The sequence below is a fragment of the Citrus clementina genome, unplaced genomic scaffold (assembly GCF_000493195.1).
Source record: "Citrus clementina cultivar Clemenules unplaced genomic scaffold, Citrus_clementina_v1.0 scaffold_8, whole genome shotgun sequence".
Taxonomy (NCBI): Eukaryota; Viridiplantae; Streptophyta; class Magnoliopsida; order Sapindales; family Rutaceae; genus Citrus; species Citrus x clementina.
The window spans coordinates 4,010,492-4,030,553 of NW_006262022.1; the positions used below are offsets into that span (position 1 = coordinate 4,010,492).

Here is a 20,062-nt window from a genome sequence, read left to right on the forward strand (position 1 = left end):
GTGAACATTGCGAAGGGGTATCTTGAGGACCACGTGATTGCTTGATGGCAGTGGAAGCATGCAGAGATTGTGCGCGGGACGTGCATCATCAACACATGGGACTTGCTGAAGTGCGAGCTCAAGAAGTAATTCTATTCGGGGAATGTGACGTGTGAGGCTCGCAAAAAGATGCGAGAGTTGAAGCATAGGATGTCCATCTCGAAGTATGTTGATGATTTCTCTAAGCTCATACTCCAAATTGACAACATGAACACGGATGACTTGTTGTTCAATTTCATGGGGGGACTCCAACCGTGGGCACAATATAAGTTACACCGGCGCCAAGTGAATGACATCTCTATAGCCCTCATTGAGGCGGACACACTTGTGGAGTTTCAGAAGGGTGAGTTGTCCAAACCGAAGAAGGATAATAAACCCCAACATGGCAAAGATGGGGAAGCAAAGGGAGATAAGTCGCAACACCACGATGGCAATGATAAGCCATAAAAGAAGGATGGCTTGAGGGATGGCCTGAAAGATGGCAAGAATGATGCCAAACGCAAACACAATAAGGCTTTCAACACCATGTTTAGCAAGACTAGGGAGAAGCAACCAGAGGCACCACTAGTCGATGCTGCAAACATAGGCTGTCTTCAACTCTTCAATACGTTGAATACCAAGCCAATTCTAGCAAAGGTGCAGGACAAGTCGTTCATGCACATCGAGGCCACAATCAATGGGAAACGAGCTCATGTCTTGATTAACACGGGGAGTGTCCCACAACTTCATCAAGGTGGATAAGGCCAAGCGACTTGGACTTAAGGTCGAGAAAACAGATGGCTGGCTGAAGACAGTGAATTTGGAGGCCAAACCACTCTACGAGGTAGCACATGATGTGGAGCTACACCTAGGCCCTTGGTGAGGTAAGACTCACTTTTCCGTTGTACCTTTGGATGACTTCACGCTTGTTTTGGGCATGAAATTTTTAAGACAATTCAATGCGGTGCCATTTCTGAGGTACAACTCAATGTGCATCCTAGAGGGAGCCCTATGCTTAGTCCCGAAAGTGAGCACGACCATACCACCAGGCCAACTTTTCGTAATGCAAATCAACAAGGGTTGCAAGCAGCATGACGGGAAGGACGTTATGGCCATGGAGCCCATACCAGAGGCAATAGCCCAAGTCCTTGAGGAGTATAAAGATGTGATGTCACCCGAGTTGCCAAAATAGTTGTCGCCATGATGGAGGTAGACCATAAGATTGAGTTGGAGTTGAGTGCCAAATCGTTTATGAAAGCACTATACTTCATGTCTCTATAGGAGTTAGAGGAGTTGTGGAGGCAAATCAAAGAGCAGCTGGATGCAGGATATATCCAACCTTCGAAGGCAACATATGGGGCACCGGTGCTGTTCCAACGGAAGCATGATGTCTCACTTCGACTGTGTATCGACTACCGAGCCCTCAAAAAGCTGACTGTGAAGAACAAGTATCTCATCCCACTAATTGCGGACTTGTTCGACCAACTTGGACTGTTCAAGTACTTCTCCAAGCTTGACCTTAGGTCAGGATACTACAAAGTGCGGATTGTGAAGGACGATGAGCCAAAGACAACTTATGTAGCGAGATATGGATTTTTCACAAAAGGGATGGCTATAAAGGCTCAAACGGGTCAAAGATGGTCTTTTCATCATCTTTTAGGGCTCTAAATACTCTTCCATATTTACTAGTTAGATGGGCCTCTAGATGTAGCAACACACATTTTTTTCTTTTTTTTTTAATTTTACAATTTTTTTTAAGGGTTAACTCAAAAGAAATCTAAAGATCGTGTATAAAATAATAAACTGCTAAGCTGTATGACGAATGGGTAAAAAGGGTTACTCTCCAAGAAAAATGACTCACTTAGTATTTATTATGACATGTTCATTCCTTTAAGCAACTCATATTTGTCTCCGACATCAACATGTAGAGTAGCAAACATGGCGTAAAATCACTTAAGACCAAAGATAATGCAAATACTAAAATTTGAAATTCATCATGTCATCCAATATTAAGAAGATGTGTTTCTAGACGCATTACACTCTATATTCAGCCATTTTTGACTCAAAAATTTGAAATTGTATATTTATAAAGGAGAAATTAAAAAGAAGAAGTTAAAAAAATGAATATCAAAGCTTAATAAAGAAAAAATGGAATTTTTTTTATTTTTTTTTAACAAAGAAGATGCGTTTCTAGAGTAACTACACTCCATATTCAGTCATCACCATATTCAACCATCTTCGACTCAGATTCCCGAGACTATATCGTGCATGCTCTTTCTGGAATAATGACCATAACTGGAGAATCGCTTCTTGCACATATCCACTGTGATGTGTTTAAAGAGACAAAATGATATCATCCAATGACTCTTTATTCAACCCATCCCTAATGAATTGAATCTTATCTTCCTTGTTATCAGACACCATTCCTAAAGAACATGTTTTTTATCGCAACTCATTCTGGCACACTTATGACAAGCAACAGAAATTTTTTGAGCTCTTCGTTTTCTTACATAATTTCCTTTACCACAACCAGGCATGTATGCAATAAATTTTGGAGGTAACTCACCTGCCAATCGTACTTTAGCCTCGATTAACCAACGGATGTCAGCAGGTATGTTATTCCTCATGAGCAATCACATGTGTTCGGATCGAGCTTTATAGATTGTAAGGAGGGCATTCTAAGGAAGTGAAGGGAATCGATTGTGAATCTTCACTAGAATCTCGTTTCTGTCCATACCTTAGCCTCAGAATATCAGTTATTATGGGAAACTGAAGTTACCGACTTGATTGTCACGGAGTACCGTTATCCGCCACTTCACCGGGGTAACAAACTAAAGCACAAAAACAAAGAAAAACAAACTAAAACACATAAAGAAAAATTACAATCGTCTTCTTATTAAATTTACCTCAAGCTGCCACTGGATGTTGTAGACACCTCTCTCAATATCTCTGAGTTGGCTTTTTAAATCCTCAACATGGGATACTAACTATGGTGGTTGCAGAGCCCAAATACGATGTGTTTTACAAAATCGAATATGTCTTTTGAGATGAGATTTTACACGTTGAAGTGGTCTAAGAATGTCCAGGAGGAACTGTTTAACTATGACACTCATGATTAACAATGATAAGAGAAAACTTAATGGTTAAACAAACACACTTATGCAAAAATAATTTCAATTAGCAAAAGAATAGTAAAAAGAAAGAAAAAAAATCAAATCACCGAAAAGAAAAAAAAAACTCAATTTAAATCTAGTGGGTCACTCAAATTTATTTCGGTGTCCTCTCCATGTGGTTGGTACTCTAGATATGGCTTTAATCTTTGAACATTAACTTTAAAAGTGACATTGTTCTTTGGCTCCTTAATTTCAATTACCCCATGTGGAAAAACAGTGTGAACAATAAAGAGGCCAAACCATCGAGAGCGTAACTTACTTGGGAATATGTGTAAGCGAGAATTGAATAAAAGCACTTTCTGACCTGGAGTGAAAGATTTTCTCATAATTTGCTTGTCATGAAAGACTTTCATTCGCTGCTTGTAAATCTTGGCATTTTCATATGCATCATTGTAAATTTCTTCAAGTTCTACCAGCTGTAATCTTCTTTCTGAGCTAGCTTGCTGCATGTCAAAGTTGAATTTTTTGATGGCCTAGTATGCACGATGCTCGAGTTCCACAGATAGGTGGTAAGTTTTTCCATACACTAGCCTGTATGGTGACATCCCAATCAGGGTCTTGAAAGCCGTTCTATATGCCCATAATGCATCATCGAGTCTTAATGACCAATCTTTTCTGTCTGGTCTCACTGTTTTTTCTAATATGTGCTTTATTTCTCGATTGGAGATTTCAACTTGGCCACTGGTTTGCGGATGATATGAGGTCGCCACTTTGTGAGTGATTGAATATTTCGTCAAAAGAACCTTGAATGCTTTGTTACAAAAGTGGGCACCACCATCACTGATTATTACTCGAGGGAATCCAAAGCGTGAAATAATGTTGCTTTTCAAAAATCCTATCACCACCTTGTGATCATTGGTTGTATATGGAATTGCTTCTATCCATTTCGATACGTAATCAACAGCAACCAATATGTATTGGTGACCAAAAGAAGAAGGAAAGGGTCCCATGAAGTCGATACCTCATACATAAAAAATCTCGACCACTAAAATTGGGTTTAGTGACATCATATTCCTTCGCGTAATGCTCCTCATTCGTTGACATCTATCACATGAAGAACAGAAAATGTAAGCATCTCGAAATATAGTTGGCCAATAAAAACCACATTGTAAAACTTTTGTATCTGTTTTCTTAGAACTAAAATGGCATCCACAAGCTTGTTCATGGCAGAATGAAATGATATTCTGAATTTCACTTTCTGGGACACATCGTCTAATAATTTGATCTGCACAATACTTGAACAAATAAGGGTCATCCCAAAAGAAATTCTTTATTTCCGTAAAACATTTGACTTTGTCTTGCTTGGTCCAATGCTCTGGAAGTTGACTTGTAACAAGATAATTCACGATGTCAGCATACCATGGTAATACTTCCACACTCATCAATTGTTCATCTGGAAATGACTCATTCAATGTTAATGGTTCTGTAATTGTGTCAAAATGGAGACGAGAAAGATGGTCAGCCACAACATTCTTTGTGTCTTTCTTATCTTTAAATTCTAAGTTGAACTCCTGCAAAAGTAACACCCAACGAATTAGCCTAGCTTTTGCATCTTTCTTTGTGAGAAGATATTTAAGAGCAGTATGATCTGTGAATATAATTATTTTACAACCAATGAGATAATATCGAAATTTCTCTAATGCAAACACTACTACTAACATTTTTTTTTCAGTAGTTAAATAGTTCAACTGTGCATCATTCAATGTCATAATAGCATAGTAAATAACATGGGGAATTCGATCAACTATTTATCCTAAAACTACTCCTACTGCATAATCAGATGCATCACACATGAGCTCGAATAGTAAGCTCCAATTTGGGGGCTGAATAATGGGTGATAATGTCAACAATTGCTTTAGTTTTTCAAATGGTACAAGACATAAATCATCAAAGATAAAAAGTACATCCTTAGCAAGTAAATTGCATAAGGGTCTAGAAACTTTGCTAAAATCTTTAATGAAATGTCTATAAAAACTAACATGCCCAAGGAAAGATCTTATTTATCTGACTGTTTTAGGTGGAGGAAGATTGGAAATGAGATCCACATTGGTTTTATTAACCTCAATACCTTTGCTCGAAATGATGTGACCGAGAACAATACCTTATTTTACCATAAAATGACAATTCTCCTAATTTAAGACTAAGTTCTTCTCGATACATCTCTGCACAACTAATGTTAGATGATGTAAACATTGATCAAATGAATCACCAAAGACAGAAAAATCATCCATAAAGATTTCAAGAAATCGTTCAACTATATCAGAAAAAATGCTCAACATGCATCGCTGAAATATAACAGGTGCATTACATAATCCAAATGACATCCTCATATATGCAAAAGAGCCAAAAAGGCAAGTGAATGTAGTTTTCTCTTGATCTTTTGGTGCTATAGGAATCTGATTATATCCTGAGTAACCATCTAGAAAACAATAAAATTCATGGTCTGCTAATCTATCAAGCATTTGATCGATAAATGGTAAAGGAAAATGATCTTTACGTGTGACAGAATTCAACTTTCTATAATCAATGCATACACGCTATCCTGTAATTACTCTAGTGGGTATCAATTCATTATCGGCATTCGTAATTACTGTGACTCCTGACTTTTTGGGGACAACTTGTACATGACTGACCCATGAACTATCAGAAATGGGATAAATGATACCTGCATCTAATAGCTTAAGGACTTCAGTTCCAATAACTTCTTTCATGTTAGGATTTAACCGACGTTGCATTTCCCTAGTAGGTTTAGTATTTTCATCAAGGTGAATGTAATGCATGCAGTCTACTGGGTTTATACATTTTATGTCTGCTATGGTCCATCCTAATGCTCATTTGTGCTCTTTTAAAACATCCAACAACTTACCTTTTTGTTCGTCATTTAGGGATGATGAGATGATTACTAGTATAGTACTTTCTTCTCCAAAAAATGCATATTCTAATGTGTTAGGTAATGGTTTGAGCTCAAGTTTCGGTGGTGATTATGATGATGGATGAGTTTCTTCTCTATTGTACTAGTTGTTCAACTCTTGACTTCCATTTATTAGTGTCCATGGATGGTGTTGAGTCAAGTAGAACATTGACCTCATCGACCGATCTGTCAATATCAAAATCAAAACCAAAGTGAGTTAAACATGTTTGTAAAGGATCATCACTAAGGTTTGAAAGAAAAGTATTATCAACAATTTCTTCTATTAAATCCACGTCAGCAATTTCATCACCTGCATTGTGAGGTTGTTTGGCAATGTTGAAGATGTTTAGCTCCATAGTCATGTTGTCAAAGGACAACTGCATATTTCCAGTTCTGCATTGAATGTGAGCATCGGCAGTTGCCAAGAAAGGTCGGGCGAGGATAATGAGGATGTGCTTCCTTGAATCCTGGATTGGTTGAGTGTCAATTACAATGAAATCAACAGGAAAATAAAACTTGTCTACCTGGATAAGTACGTCATCCACAATACCACGAGGTATTTTCGTGGACCGATCTACAAGCTGTAACACCACTGGAGTTGGGTGTAATTCTCCAAGTCCAAGTTTCACAAATACTGAATAAGGCAACAGATTTACACTAGCTCCTAAATCCAACAAAGCATTCTCAATTGTGTGGTTCCCTATACTACATGAGATAGTGGGGGAGCCTGGGTCTTTGTATTTTAGAGGAATTTTGTGTTGGAGTATAGAACTAACATTTTCTGTTAAAAAAAATCTTCTTTTGAACGTGAATGTTTCTCTTTTTAGTACAAAGGTCTTTAAGAAACTTGGCATAAGATGGAACTTTTTTTATAGCATCAAGTAAAGGGATGTTAACACTTACTTGTTTGAAGATTTCAAGAATCTCACATGTGGATTTTCCTTTCTTTCCTTTAGCTAACCTCTGAGGAAATGGAGCTTTGGGAACATATTCTTGTGGGTTGGTTTCTTCTTTCTCTTCCGATGGTGAGTCCTCAACATTTACAAGTACAATTTGATTTTCTTTTGTCACCGGCATCTCCACTTTGTTGTCGATTTTTTTTCCTTTTCGGACGGTCATGACTGCTTTGACCTCTCCATGCTGTTGTGGTGAATTGGTACTTACTTCATGTACTCCTTTAGGATTAGGCACTAGTTGACTTGGAAATTTATATTTCTCAACAGTCATTGCCAAGGTCTGAACTGAAGAAGCAAGTTGCCCCACCATCTTCTCAAGGCTTGAAACTGATTGGGCTTGTGAGTTGAAGCCTGCTCTCATCTCATTTCGTAGTCCATCAATGGTGCGGTTCTGTTGCTCAATCGTAGAGTGAGTAATATTCTTGAAATTCTAGAATGCATCCTCTCATTGTCTGGGTTGAGAGTAGTTTAGGTTCTGATTGTATGGTCTAAATGGTGGCTGAGAGGCTTGAGGAATTTGAGGAATTGGTTGCATTGGTGGAGCTGGAGCTACTGGTCCATTCTGTTGGAATCCTTGAGACCATGAAAAATTGGGATGGTCTCTACATCCAGGGTTATATGTGTTGGAGTATGGGTTGTAATTTGATGGTTTTCTCATTACACATATGGCATTGGCTTGATCTGAGTATGAGTCATGGTCATGTGGTTCTGTTGATTTAGCAGTCGTTAATGATGTTATTTGTCGAGAAAGACCTTCAATTATCGCTTTGACTTCTTTAATTTCTGAACTTGACTCGCCAATGCAAACCTCATTTACTCCTTTAATTCTTTTAGTGTTCCTGAGCGATCGACTCCGTTGTTGGGAATTATATGCTTGTCGCTGGAAGAATTCCCAAATCTCTGATGCACTTTTTGACATTAGCTCTCCTCCACTTGTTGTCATTTGCCATTATTGCACATGTGGCAATAATCCCTCCAAAAAAGTATTGGCATTGGTGTCATTTCTCATACCCGTGATGTGGACACTTCAAGAGTAGCCCATTAAATCGCTCCCATGTTTCGAAAAACTGCTCGTCTTCTTTCTAGGTAAACTCTGAAATTTCCCTGCGAATAGCATTGGTTTTATGCACTAGGAAATATTTATTCAAAAATTTTGTTACCATTTGTTCCCATGATGTAATGCTATTAGCAGGCAATATATTGAGTCATGAACGAACTCTATCCTTTAAAGAAAATAGGAATAGTCTAAGTTTAACATCATCATCTGAAAAATTCTCATATTTAAATGTTTGACAAACAGCATGAAAATCACTCAAATGATTATATGGGTCCTCATTTTCTAGGCCATAGAATGTTGGGAGACAATTTAGCACACTAGATTTTAGTTCAAAACTTCTAGCACCTACATTTGGGTATCTTATGCATGATGTGCTCAAATTAGTTAAAGGACTGAAGTAATCCTTAAATTGCCTCTCCTGTGGTGGTTGTTGTTGTTGCAAATCCATTTCACTTTTATTTTTAATTACAACGTGTTTGTGTGTGCGAAGTGTTTTTTCAAGTTTAAGGTCTATAGATTCAAGATTAGGTAATAATGATTTTCGACCATGCATGCAAAGAGCACAAAAAATGGGAACAAAACAAATAAAAATAAAGAAGAATGACTAACCTTATCACACTGTTACAACATTTCTATAAAAACACACTAAAATAAATACGTGAAATAAATTAACTAAAAATAAATTAATAAGATAAACAAAAAAAATAACTTGAAAATTAAATTACAGAATTTTAAAGAAGAGAGAAAAAAAATTCTTAGCTCAAAATGTAAATTCACTCTTTTTTCTTTCTTTTTTTTAAATAAAAAAAATTACAAGAAAAATAACTAAAAGAAATTTTTTTACAAAAATTAAGTCTACAAATTAAAATAACTTACCTCCTCGGCAACGGCGCCAAAAACTTGTTGTGCAAATTTTATTGAACCCACAAGTGCACGAAATCTATTGTACAATAGATTAATGGTGACAAGTGTCGATCCAACGATGATGTGGATTTTAATTGTGTGTAGAATTAATTTTCTAAATGGGTGGATGGATTTGTGGTGAAAATGATTTGGAATATCTTAAAATTTAAATTGGAATGGCGGAATTAAATTAAAGTGGAAACTATTATAATGGAAGCACTTGGGTATCTAGATCCGCATCAACATGCACCATGGGCTAAATATTTCTTATTAATGCCAATTAAATCATGATGGGGGATTCCACACCTCATGAACCACACTCTAATCAATATGGTGCTAAGGGCTTATCGTGCCAAATAATAATAATTTTGTACTAAGGAGCCGGTGAAACCAGGGCGTTATCTAGACAAGATTATTACTATTTGTCGATGAAAAGTCAAAACATCCACAAAAATTAGAGGGGAAGAGAAAGTAAATTTACCAATTAAAGTTCATGGCACATGTTGAGACTTCACATTCAACCCAAGTTTGAAAGAAAATTAGCTACTCATAATTGAACTAGTGGTAAAATGAAAATTTATTAAAATACGTAGAAAATACAAGATAGAGAAGAAATTATAGAAAATGGAGCTCAAAAATGAATTCAGAGATATCAAATTAGGGGGGGAGGCCCCTTTTTTATAGATACATTGTGTAAATCATGGTCATCGGATTAAAAACAGTTTGGATGCTCAGGATTGCGCCACGTCATCAGTCAACAGTACGCGGTTTGACCACGTAGTTTGAACAGTCAACCGGCTTGAATAGTGACGCAGTTTGGTTGAAAATAATCATGTGTATATGTATGTACCATACGCCCGATTTTTGGTCCACTAACATGCTGCCACGTCACCGATCAACAGTATATATAAATTTTGTCCAGTAGAATCGTGACACCTCATCAGTCAATGCCACAGCATCATCGGTCAATGCCACGTCATCATTCCGTATGTGTGAACAGTGTCATGAACAGTGTCATGAACAGTATCGTACATGTGAATAGTGTCGTACATGTGAACAGTTACATTTTTTCTTTTATACGCCTCCTAAGGTTTTCGACTGTCTTGAGTTCAAAAGTGATGTCTGTTCTGCCGTCTGATTTCTCGTTCATTGTGAAATGACCATGATGCCCCTAAAATACATAAAATACTTAATTAAAATAAAACATACGTAATTAAATCACAAGAAGCTTAAATACATAAAAGTAAGGGTGTTAGTAAGACTTGAAATGTAAAATAACGATTTTCTCTTTTATAAATATACATTTTCTAACACTCAACAGAATACACTTGGGTTAAGAGATTGAGGATAATCTCTTGTTGTAAAGGTCCATTAATACCTTGGAAGTCAATTGTAAGCATTTGAAGCCTTGGGAGGCTTGGATAGTGAAATCCTCAAGCTCGGTTTACTTAGAGGTGTAGACATAGGTGAGGTTGGTCGAACCACGTAAAAATCTCATTGTTTAAATCTCTCTTCTCTTATCTTTTTATATTTTGATTGGTTTATTTATTATTGCTTCAAATTTATTTAAGATTTGCATCTAGTTTCGATTTAGTATTGAATAATTTTTAGAATCTCAATTCACCACCCTCTTGAGTTGCATAACTAATATGCGATAGTAAAAAAAGTGTGCGATATAGCATACATGAGAGGATAGAGTGGATAGAAGGGCAAATGGAAGCCCTGATGGTGGTATTGCACGAATTGAGAGAGAGGCGAAGAAGGTTTAGCGGAAGAAATTCATAGGAAAACCAAAACTTCCTAGAGCCCAACAATAGAATGCTCTGTGACAAGTAAGAGCCAAGGGTAGGAAACCAAACATGTGGCGAGCATAACCTAATGAATATTGTAGGAGGAATAAATATTGAAGAAATAAAGCTACAGTAACACTTACAAGATATCGAGCAGCACTTACAAAACATCGAGCAGAAGCATGAATAGGTTACTGCATATTAAAAAGTTGTACTCAATTGATTAACATATATGATATAAAATATTAAAGAGTTGTACTCAATTGAATATGATTTATGTTATGATAATTTATCACCTTATTTATATTCTTTGAGATGTTTATTATTTGTTTAACATTATAATTTGTAAGGGTATAAATGTAAAAATATTAGTTTTCAGATTTTTTTTAAGTTAAACAAGCAAACAACTTAATATTTATTTTTAGCTATTCAGACAAAAAAACAAACATGTCATTTAGATTTAAACATTCAGCTCTATTCAGAATTCAGATTAATTCGGGTATATTTAGATTTCAGATAAAAAACAAACGTCACCTAAATCATACATTTTCTTCTTTTAATACTGAAATTTTTTTTTAATTTCTATTGATATAATTTATTTAATTTATAATAAATATGAATAAAAATATATTTAAAAATAAAAATCATAATATAAAATTATATTATTAAGGAGATTATTGGCTATTATGAAAACTATAGAGATAAATGATATATATTGATTTTAGATAAATTGACAGCTTAAATGTCAAGGCTGCATTTGTGGAATATATGAAACTTGACAGGCTGCATTTGTGGAATATATGAACCTTATCGAGGTGCATTTGTAGAACATATGAACCTTATCCGACTGCATTTATAGAATATATGAATCTTATCATGCTGTATTTGTGGAATTATGAACCTTGTGGGGCTGCATTTTTAGAATATATAAACCTTATCGGGCTACATTTGTGGAATAAATGAATCTTATCGAGTTGCATTTGTGGAATATATTAACCTTTATCTCCCACTACAATATTTTATACCCCTCATTATATCGCACCAGCCCCTGCTAATCATTATTATACTAATACATATTTTATTTTTATATGAAATAACTTAAAAGTAAATAATTTTTAAGTGCACCCACATAATAATTTCTATTAATATATAATTTAGCTAAGTTAATTTCTTAAACCCTTATTTCTTTTTAGCTTTTTAAATTATTTTCTATTCTCAAATATTAGAAGAAATTAATTTACAATGCACAATAGATTATGATGAAGAAGTATCAAATCTTTTCTTATAGGCATAATAATAATGGATAAAACCTTTAAAAAGAATGTGAAAGATTATAGTGATTGTGGAAAAAAAAAATCCTTTTAGAATAGATTTTATAAATTTTACATGCAGAATGTTTAAAAAAAAGATAAAAAATTATAATAAAGTTAAATTCAACATTACGTGGAGTATGCTGAGAAATAAAGATTAGTTTGAAATTATTAATTGGGATTAACCGAAAAGTAGAGGCTAGTCACTTGTGAGATATAATAAGAGAGTAAAATATTACCGCTGATTAAATACAAAAGATAGCATATATATATTTTTTTTGTCTGAGCCACGAGGTGGTCCTGAGTGGACCCTAACTATGAGAGGTATCTTTAAGCCCATAGCACAACCCAGACTAATCCATGCTCGCACCGGGTTCGCCCGTAAGGGATAAAGTGCTGGCTAAAGTGGTGACTCCATATGAGAGCGGAGCTTAAACCCCTAACCTCTCTTAAAGAGTGCGAGTGCCGAACCATTCACACCAACTAACTTTGGTTAAAAGATAGCATATTTGAATGTACAGAGAGTCTTCAATCGGGAATTACGGATCTAGTTTCTGTAATACTGAAAACCAATGGGATTCTCCCATCACCTGCAAGAAATCGTAGCCTTTTATGCTTTCATTTTTTCAATTATCTGCGTCTATGTGGCTACAAGCATTGCCAAAAGGAACAAGAAAGGAGGCAGGAAGCCACCAGAAGCGGCAGGGGCGTGGCCTTGTGTCGGTCACCTTCATCTCCTGGCAGGATCAAACCAGTTAATACACCGAACACTTGGGAAAATGGCTGATAAGTACGGAAGAGCCTTCTTGATCCACCTTGGAATTCATCGAGCACTTGTGATTAGCAGCTGGGAAGTGGCAAAAGAATGTTTCAGCACCAATGACAAGCTCTTCTCCACACGTCCAAAACCTTAGCTGCGAAGCTCATGGGTTATGACCATGCCATTATTGGCTTTGCTCCTTACGGATCGTATTGGCGAGAAGTTAGAAAACTTTCCACGGCCCAACTTCTCTCAAATCATCGGCTTGAGTTGCTCAAGCATGTTCGTGACACTGAAGTCAAAGTCTTTATCAAAGAGTTACACGAACAATGTGCCAAAAATGGGGGCCATGTTGCTGTTGAGATGAAGGAAAGGTTTAAGGACTTGGCAATGAATATTATAGTCAGAATGGTTGCTGGTAAAAGATATTATGGTTAGGACACCAATGCGGATGATCAAGAATCAAAACGATTTCAGAAGGCCTTGCGTGATTTCTTATATCTATTAGGGCTATTCTTGGCCTCAGATAACATTCCATTTCTTGGTTGGTTAGATACTGTAAAGGGATACACAGGTCAAATGAAGAGAACAGCAAAGGAGTTGGATGATGTGTTTGGTAGGCTGGTGCACGAGCATCGTCATAAGAGGCTCAACGGGAGCATCAACAAGGATGAGGAAGACTTCATTGATGTCATGCTGTCTGTCATGGATGATGGCAAGACTTCTCCTGAGGATGCCGATACTGTCATTAAGGCCACTTGCTTGGTAAGTCCCTGTGAATTCTGCAACATAGATTTACACAGATAAGAGAGAAATTAACTACTGTCTACGATGAAGATGCAAAAGCATTAGAAAAGTAGAACTTAATTTGGCTAGGGTCTGATCTCTCCTGAAAACTGTTGAGAATATGACGATTGATTTTTTGTTTCTTTTGGCAAAAGCTAAATTAAAATAAAAGGTGATATAGGGAAGCCAATGAAATCCATCTGCTCATGATCTATCAGTAACTACAGATTACTGGAATGATAACTATTTAAGTGACCATCTCTCTGTGTACTCTTGTTCATTTTGCAGAGCGTAATATCAGGTGGCAATGATACCACAGTGACCACATTTACATGGGCACTATCTCTTCTATTGAACAACCGGCATGTACTAAAAAAGGCACAAGATGAGCTTGACATCCATGTTGGAAAGAACCGGCAAGTTGAGGAATCTGATGTTAAGAACCTGATATACTTACAAGCAATTGTCAAAGAAACATTAAGATTATGCCCTCCGCTACCACTTTCAGCTCCACGTGAGGCCATGGAGGATTGCACCATTGATGGCTACCACATCCCAGCAGGCACACGGCTTATAGTTAACTTGTGGAAGATGCATCGTGACCCCAGCATTTGGGCAAACCCATCAGAATTTATACCTGATAGATTCCTAAATGAAAATGCCAAGTTGGATGTTAATGGTCAGGATTTTGAATTTTTACCATTTGGCTCTGGTAGAAGGAAGTGTCCAGGGATCTCATTCGCTCTTCAGGTTCAGCACTTGACATTGGCACGCCTACTCCATGCATTCAACTTAGAGAGTCTCAGACACATTAGTTGATATGAGTGAAAGTCCTGGGCTGACTGTCCCTAAAGCAACACCATTGGAGGTTACCCTTACCCCAAGGGTGCCTTCCAATGTTATTTGAGTACTAAAAACTTTTCTGTCTCTAAATGCTCTCTGGTGCTTACTCTAGTAACAGTGTCAAGTCCGTAATCTGCTTCCAGTAACTATTATCTTGATAATTAAACTCTTCCCTATAAAAGCCGACCTCTTATATATATCTGATTATGTATCATTAACGAACATAGCAAGACGAATAATTACTGTACTGATCACCAGCATTAGAACAATTCTATGAGCACAAGCAGAAAATGCATTTACAAAGAATGGAATGACTATTTTTATTTAGTTTATTTCATTTATTTTGGAGAAACTAACCTTATGACTACATGACATAAGCAGAAAATTGCAGCAACTATAGAATTTGCCTTTGGAGATAAAAACTTTCTGCATCTGGCCTATCATATTTAGTTCATTTAACTGCAGCCTGCTGCAAGTAACCAATGATATGGAAGACTTCAAATATATAATTGCCAATGCTTCTGTCACCGGAAACCAAAGCGCATATGCAAGCAACATTGGATATCTAGTAGCCGTGTTTTGTTTTAGATTTTTTTCCCCCAACTTAGATTGAGTAATAAGAACCTGAGAATCATCTTGTTACCGTATATTTCAACAATCAACGTGGAAGTTCCGTGAAGAAATTGTTGTAAAGGCTTGTTGTTCATCTGCATCATCTTGGCGCTGAAAATTCTGCAATACATAGCCAGTAGAATAAGACAAGAACTTGCATTAACATGCCACCTTTCCACTAAATTGTGGTCCTAATTTTCCTAATAGGGTTAAGTCACAACTTGCACAAGTGGTGTCCTTTTGTGCCAAAAAACCCATGCCTTATTTACCACTAGAATATTTTATATCTATGGTCTATTACAAAAGAGTAGAGATATATACAAAGAAAATCTTCAATATTATTCTAGTTTCACCGACACTGACAAACCATGGAATTCTCCCTTCAGCTTCAAGCAATCATATGCTTCTGTGCGCTTCTTGCTGCTATTATCTGCCTCTATGTGGCTACAAACACTACCAATAGGAACAGAAAGAGAGGCAGCAGGCCACCAGAGCCGGAGGGAGCATGGCCTTTTATCGGTCACCTTCATCTCCTCGAAAAGAACCAGCTGCTACATCAAACACTTGGGAAGATGGCTGACAAGTATGGAAAAGCCTTCATGATCCGCCTTGGAATTCGTCAAGCGCTAGTGATTAGCAGCTGGGAAGTGGCAAAAGAATGTTTCACCACCAATGACAAGCTCTTCTCCTCACGTCCAAAATTCTTAGCAGTGAAGCTCATGGGTTATGACCATGCCATGCTGGGCTTTGCTCCTTACGGACCATATTGGCGCAATATTAGGAAATTAGCCACGGTTGAGCTTCTCTCAAATCATCAGCTTGAGCTGATCAAGCATGTTCGTGACATTGAAACCAAAATTTTCATTAAGGAGTTGTACGAACTATGTGTGAAAAATGGAGGCCTTGTTGACGTGGAGATGAAGGAAAGGTTTGGGGACTTGGCAATGAACATTATATTGAGAGTGATTGCTGGTAAAAGATTTTTTGGCCGTGACACAAATGCTGATGATCAGGATTCAAGACAATGCCAGAAGGCTTTGGGCAATTTCTTTTACCTAGTAGGGTTACTTTTGCCCTCGGATAACATTCCATTTCTTGGTTGGTTAGATGTTGTGAACGGATATACAGGTCAAATGAAGAAAACAGCTAAGGAGTTGGACACTCTGTTTGGTAGGTTGGTGCACGAGCATCGTCATAAGAGACTTAACGAGAGCATCAAGGAAGAGGAGAAAGACTTCATTGATGTCATGCTGTCTGTTCTGGATGATGGTAAGACTTCTGCTGAGGATGCCGATACTGTCATTAAGTCCACTTGCTTGGTATGTCCCGGCAACTCTGTAACTTCAGTTAATACAATCAGGGTGCAATTAAGAACCACATACTAAAATGACTGTGCAAACGTGAAGTAAAGAAATTTAGTTTGACAATGCTCTCATCTCTCCTAATAAAAATGAAGAATAAGATGGTTCATCCTTCGGTCTTGCAGCAAAAGCAAACAAACTCTAAAACATGTGGTGAGATGGAGGGATGCCTATGAATTATATCTGCTTATCATCTATAAGCAACTATAAATCACTGGAATAATTTAGATACTTTGGGAATTATATTAGAAAACTATAGACAGTCTTATTGTGCCTAACAAGATATGAGTATACCAGAACAATATGTTTTTTGCACCAAAAAAGATATGAAGTCAAAACTAAAATATTTGTGGCCAGCTGTAATTGATCATCTTACTTGGTGCCTGTGTTCATTGTGCAGAGCCTTATATTAGGAGGCAATGACACTACAGTGGTCACTCTTACATGGGCACTGTCTCTACTATTGAACAATCACCATGTGCTGAAAAAAGCACAAGATGAGCTCAGTATCCATGTTGGAAACAATCGGCAAGTTGAGGAATCTGATATAAAGAACCTGATATACTTGCAAGCAATTGTCAAAGAAACATTGAGATTATACCCTGCACTTCCACTTTCAGCTCCACGTGAGGCCATGGAGGATTGCATCATTGGAGGCTTCCACATCCCAGCAGGCACACGACTTATAGTTAACTTGTGGAAGATGCATCGTGATCCCAGCATATGGGCAAACCCTTCAGAATTTATACCTGAGAGGTTCCTAAATGAAAATGCCAATTTGGAAGTCAAGGGTCAGGATTTTGAATTTTTACCATTTGGTTCTGGTAGAAGGAAGTGTCCAGGAATCTCATTCGCTCTTCAAGTACTGCACTTGACCTTAGCACGCCTGCTTCATGCATTCGAGTTAGGGACAGTTTCAGACACATTAGTTGACATGCGTGAAAGCCCTGGGATGACTGTTCCTAAAGCAACAGCACTGGAGGTTACCCTTACCCCAAGACTGCCTTCCAAGCTATATGTTTGATCAAGAAAATAATAATGCTGGAAGCATCTCCTGCCATTAAGAACTTAGATAATAAAATTCATACTGTATTTAATAAAATTGGACCAAACCCATTCAAGTTAATTTCATATTAAGGCAGTTTCAGTCTTAGACTCTAAGTGGCACAAGAACATCTTCATACTGCACTTTCAGAGAATGTACTTACTTCAATGGATGATTTTTACTCTCTTTATAGTTTATTTTAATTACCCTTAGACCAAGGCTACCTTCCATGCTGTTTGAAATCTGAAGTGAGTGTATAAGAGTTTCTCTATCTAAATGGTCTTCGGTAATCACTCTAGCAACATGGTCTAATCAGGCGTTTGCTGTTTGGAAAGCCCTTCTCAATTGAAAATTACGCATGTAGAACTTACATATGTACCGGTGCGTTTCACTTCTTTTTTTGGGGGGATAGGATTACTGGTGTTTTAAAACTTGTAGTCTGTTAACTGCTTTTCGTAATGTGTTCATTCTTGGAGATGTTAACTTTAAAATTAGAGAGGAACCAAGTTCCTAAGTCATCAATTTGGCACATTAAGCATATGGATGATTTTGCACTTTAAGCACATAGATGCCTGTTACTAAAAGCCTTTGAGTGAAACAAATCTCAGACTTCAACAAAAAGCATATATACATAAATAATTGATAAGGAACTAGCAGTATAATAGAAAATAATCTACAAGAAATACTCAGCAAATGTAGAGGTATGAATTATACAATCAACTTTTTTTTTTTTAATAGCTCCAAAAGCCTTAAGTAGACATGAAATTGCCCTGTTTGACATACTACATCATCTTAAGGATGAGCTTGCTGGTACAGACTAATTGCTATAGGAGGATCTATCACTCTACTGTGAAGCTGCTCATACTCAGTTGCCTTGCCCCTTTGGCTACATTTTTTAGCTAATATCAGGCAAATGGATCCTGTTAATATCAGTATGCCAGAGAGTATCCAACTGAACTGCAAGTTAGCCAGTGCCCTTGCTCTAGAATCTGCCTCACTAGATCCACAAGTGATGGCTCCATGCATGTCAGTACTGTTGGCCTCTGCCAACTGCATGGTGCATCCCTGTGGAACAAAGTCAGGAGACCAGAGCATGAACCCCATGTTCACAAACCAACACCCTTGGAACACAACTGAATTTGAAAGAACAAGAGCTGAAAGAAAACATGTTGGGAAACTAGTAGCCGATAGAGCTGCCACAAGGGAGACAAACACTATGAGCTGCAAGAGCCAGTGGTAATGTCCTTCGAGCCCAACATGATCAGCTGAGTGGAAATGAATTAGGAAAAGCTCTTGACCAAAAACAGAAGCTACAAGGATTCCAGGAATTCCAGATAGGATCTCAGATGTCTGAGTTATATCAGCACAGATAGTGAAACAAGCAAATATGGCAAGATGGAGAAACATCGTTGCATGCTCAAAGTTGTCAAGCTTGAAAGCAAAGTGAAAATAAGGAAAGTCCAATATTTGCATGAAAATTGAAAAAAGGGAGAAAGATAAGATGAAAATGAGTTCCAAGTGCTTCAGTGTTGAAAAGGGGCCATTGTATGGGTACCAGAACCTTACCGTAAACTTAGAAGAGCCTTTGAGACAGTAGGCTCTGATGGTGTTGATGGTGTGCCATAGGCCAAGGAAAGTGAGCGACAAACCAGGTACTATGTGCCCTACAAACGTTCCCATATATATTTCTGTTTTCAGATAACAAGGTTTTGAATCCTATGATTCTTACTCAAAGCTTAAATAATAAAGACCAAAGTGATTGCAAATGCATTCTGGAGAAAAACAATAGAGGATAATATAGTACATGATGGCAGTCTATTCAGGTATTGGGTGCATGGTGCATGTGATCCCACAAACATAAAAGCCAAGAAAAGGCACCCATTGCGCAATATTTCAATAATTAAAGAAGATTGGATGTGGTTAAAAGATATTAAATTTTAGAAAAGCCTATGATAATTTCCTGATGCGTCAAATCATGAAAATCAACCTTTTATTGAAATTTTAAGTTTGCTGACTCAGTGTTCATGATCTACTTTGACTGTTAAACCTTTCATAAATCACAATAATTCTCAAACAACAACTCATTTTTTTGTTGCTTATCATGGTGGCTTTCTGCAGAAACAAACAATCAAAGTTCTTCTTTCTGCAGGATAAAAAGACTTTGTCCCTTCAACATCATGAGGGACACAATGCCCCCATCAGCATGTAGTGGAGAATGACATACTCCAATATTATCAGTGTGGCAAATAAGACGTTTCCACTTGTTTAACAAGGTCAATTCTAAATGTAACCCCATTTCATTGTGACAAATAAAGTTGTAAGATTCCAGGTATAATACCTTCTAATTGGTCTCTAAAATTGCCGTGTTTGGATAGAAGTCCACCTCCACTTTGAAAGGCTGAAGTTGCAGCACCTGAACAAAGATCAGAAAAAAGAAAAAAAGACATGATAGAAGAAGCAATGGAAAACATCGAAGTTGGAATATGGTAAGAATAACAAATGTATGATTTAAAGCCAGTTCAAAGATAATTCAATTA

General features: G+C 37.1%; 2 protein-coding genes and 1 pseudogene across 3 annotated transcripts; 2 read left to right on the forward strand and 1 right to left on the reverse strand.

The window, feature by feature from the left end:
* Positions 1 to 12,690: 12,690 nt before the first annotated feature.
* On the forward strand, positions 12,691 to 14,767 carry LOC18033627 (annotated as a pseudogene).
* Positions 14,768 to 15,422: 655 nt separating this feature from the next.
* On the forward strand, positions 15,423 to 17,856 carry LOC18035522 (cytochrome P450 82C4). The gene is made up of 2 exons (XM_006423070.2): positions 15,423 to 16,438; positions 16,881 to 17,856. The coding sequence occupies exons 1-2, from the start codon at positions 15,488 to 15,490 to the stop codon at positions 17,502 to 17,504; spliced, it is 1,575 nt and encodes a 524-aa protein (XP_006423133.1). The 5' UTR covers positions 15,423 to 15,487; the 3' UTR covers positions 17,505 to 17,856.
* A 402-nt stretch (positions 17,857 to 18,258) lies between these two features.
* LOC18035523 (transmembrane protein 45A) lies at positions 18,259 to 20,035 on the reverse strand. Of its 2 annotated transcripts, XM_024179358.1 has the most exons (2): positions 19,864 to 20,035; positions 18,259 to 19,189 (listed from the first exon to the last, which is right to left on the reverse strand). In XM_024179358.1, exons 1-2 carry the CDS (start codon positions 19,994 to 19,996, stop codon positions 18,318 to 18,320), a joined length of 1,005 nt encoding a protein of 334 aa, XP_024035126.1. In that variant the 5' UTR covers positions 19,997 to 20,035; the 3' UTR covers positions 18,259 to 18,317. The 2 variants fall into 2 exon arrangements, with proteins under 2 accessions (XP_024035126.1, XP_006423134.1); XM_006423071.2 differs by lacking the exon at positions 19,864 to 20,035 and having other exon boundaries at positions 18,259 to 19,297.
* Between the last annotated feature and the right edge of the window lie 27 nt (positions 20,036 to 20,062).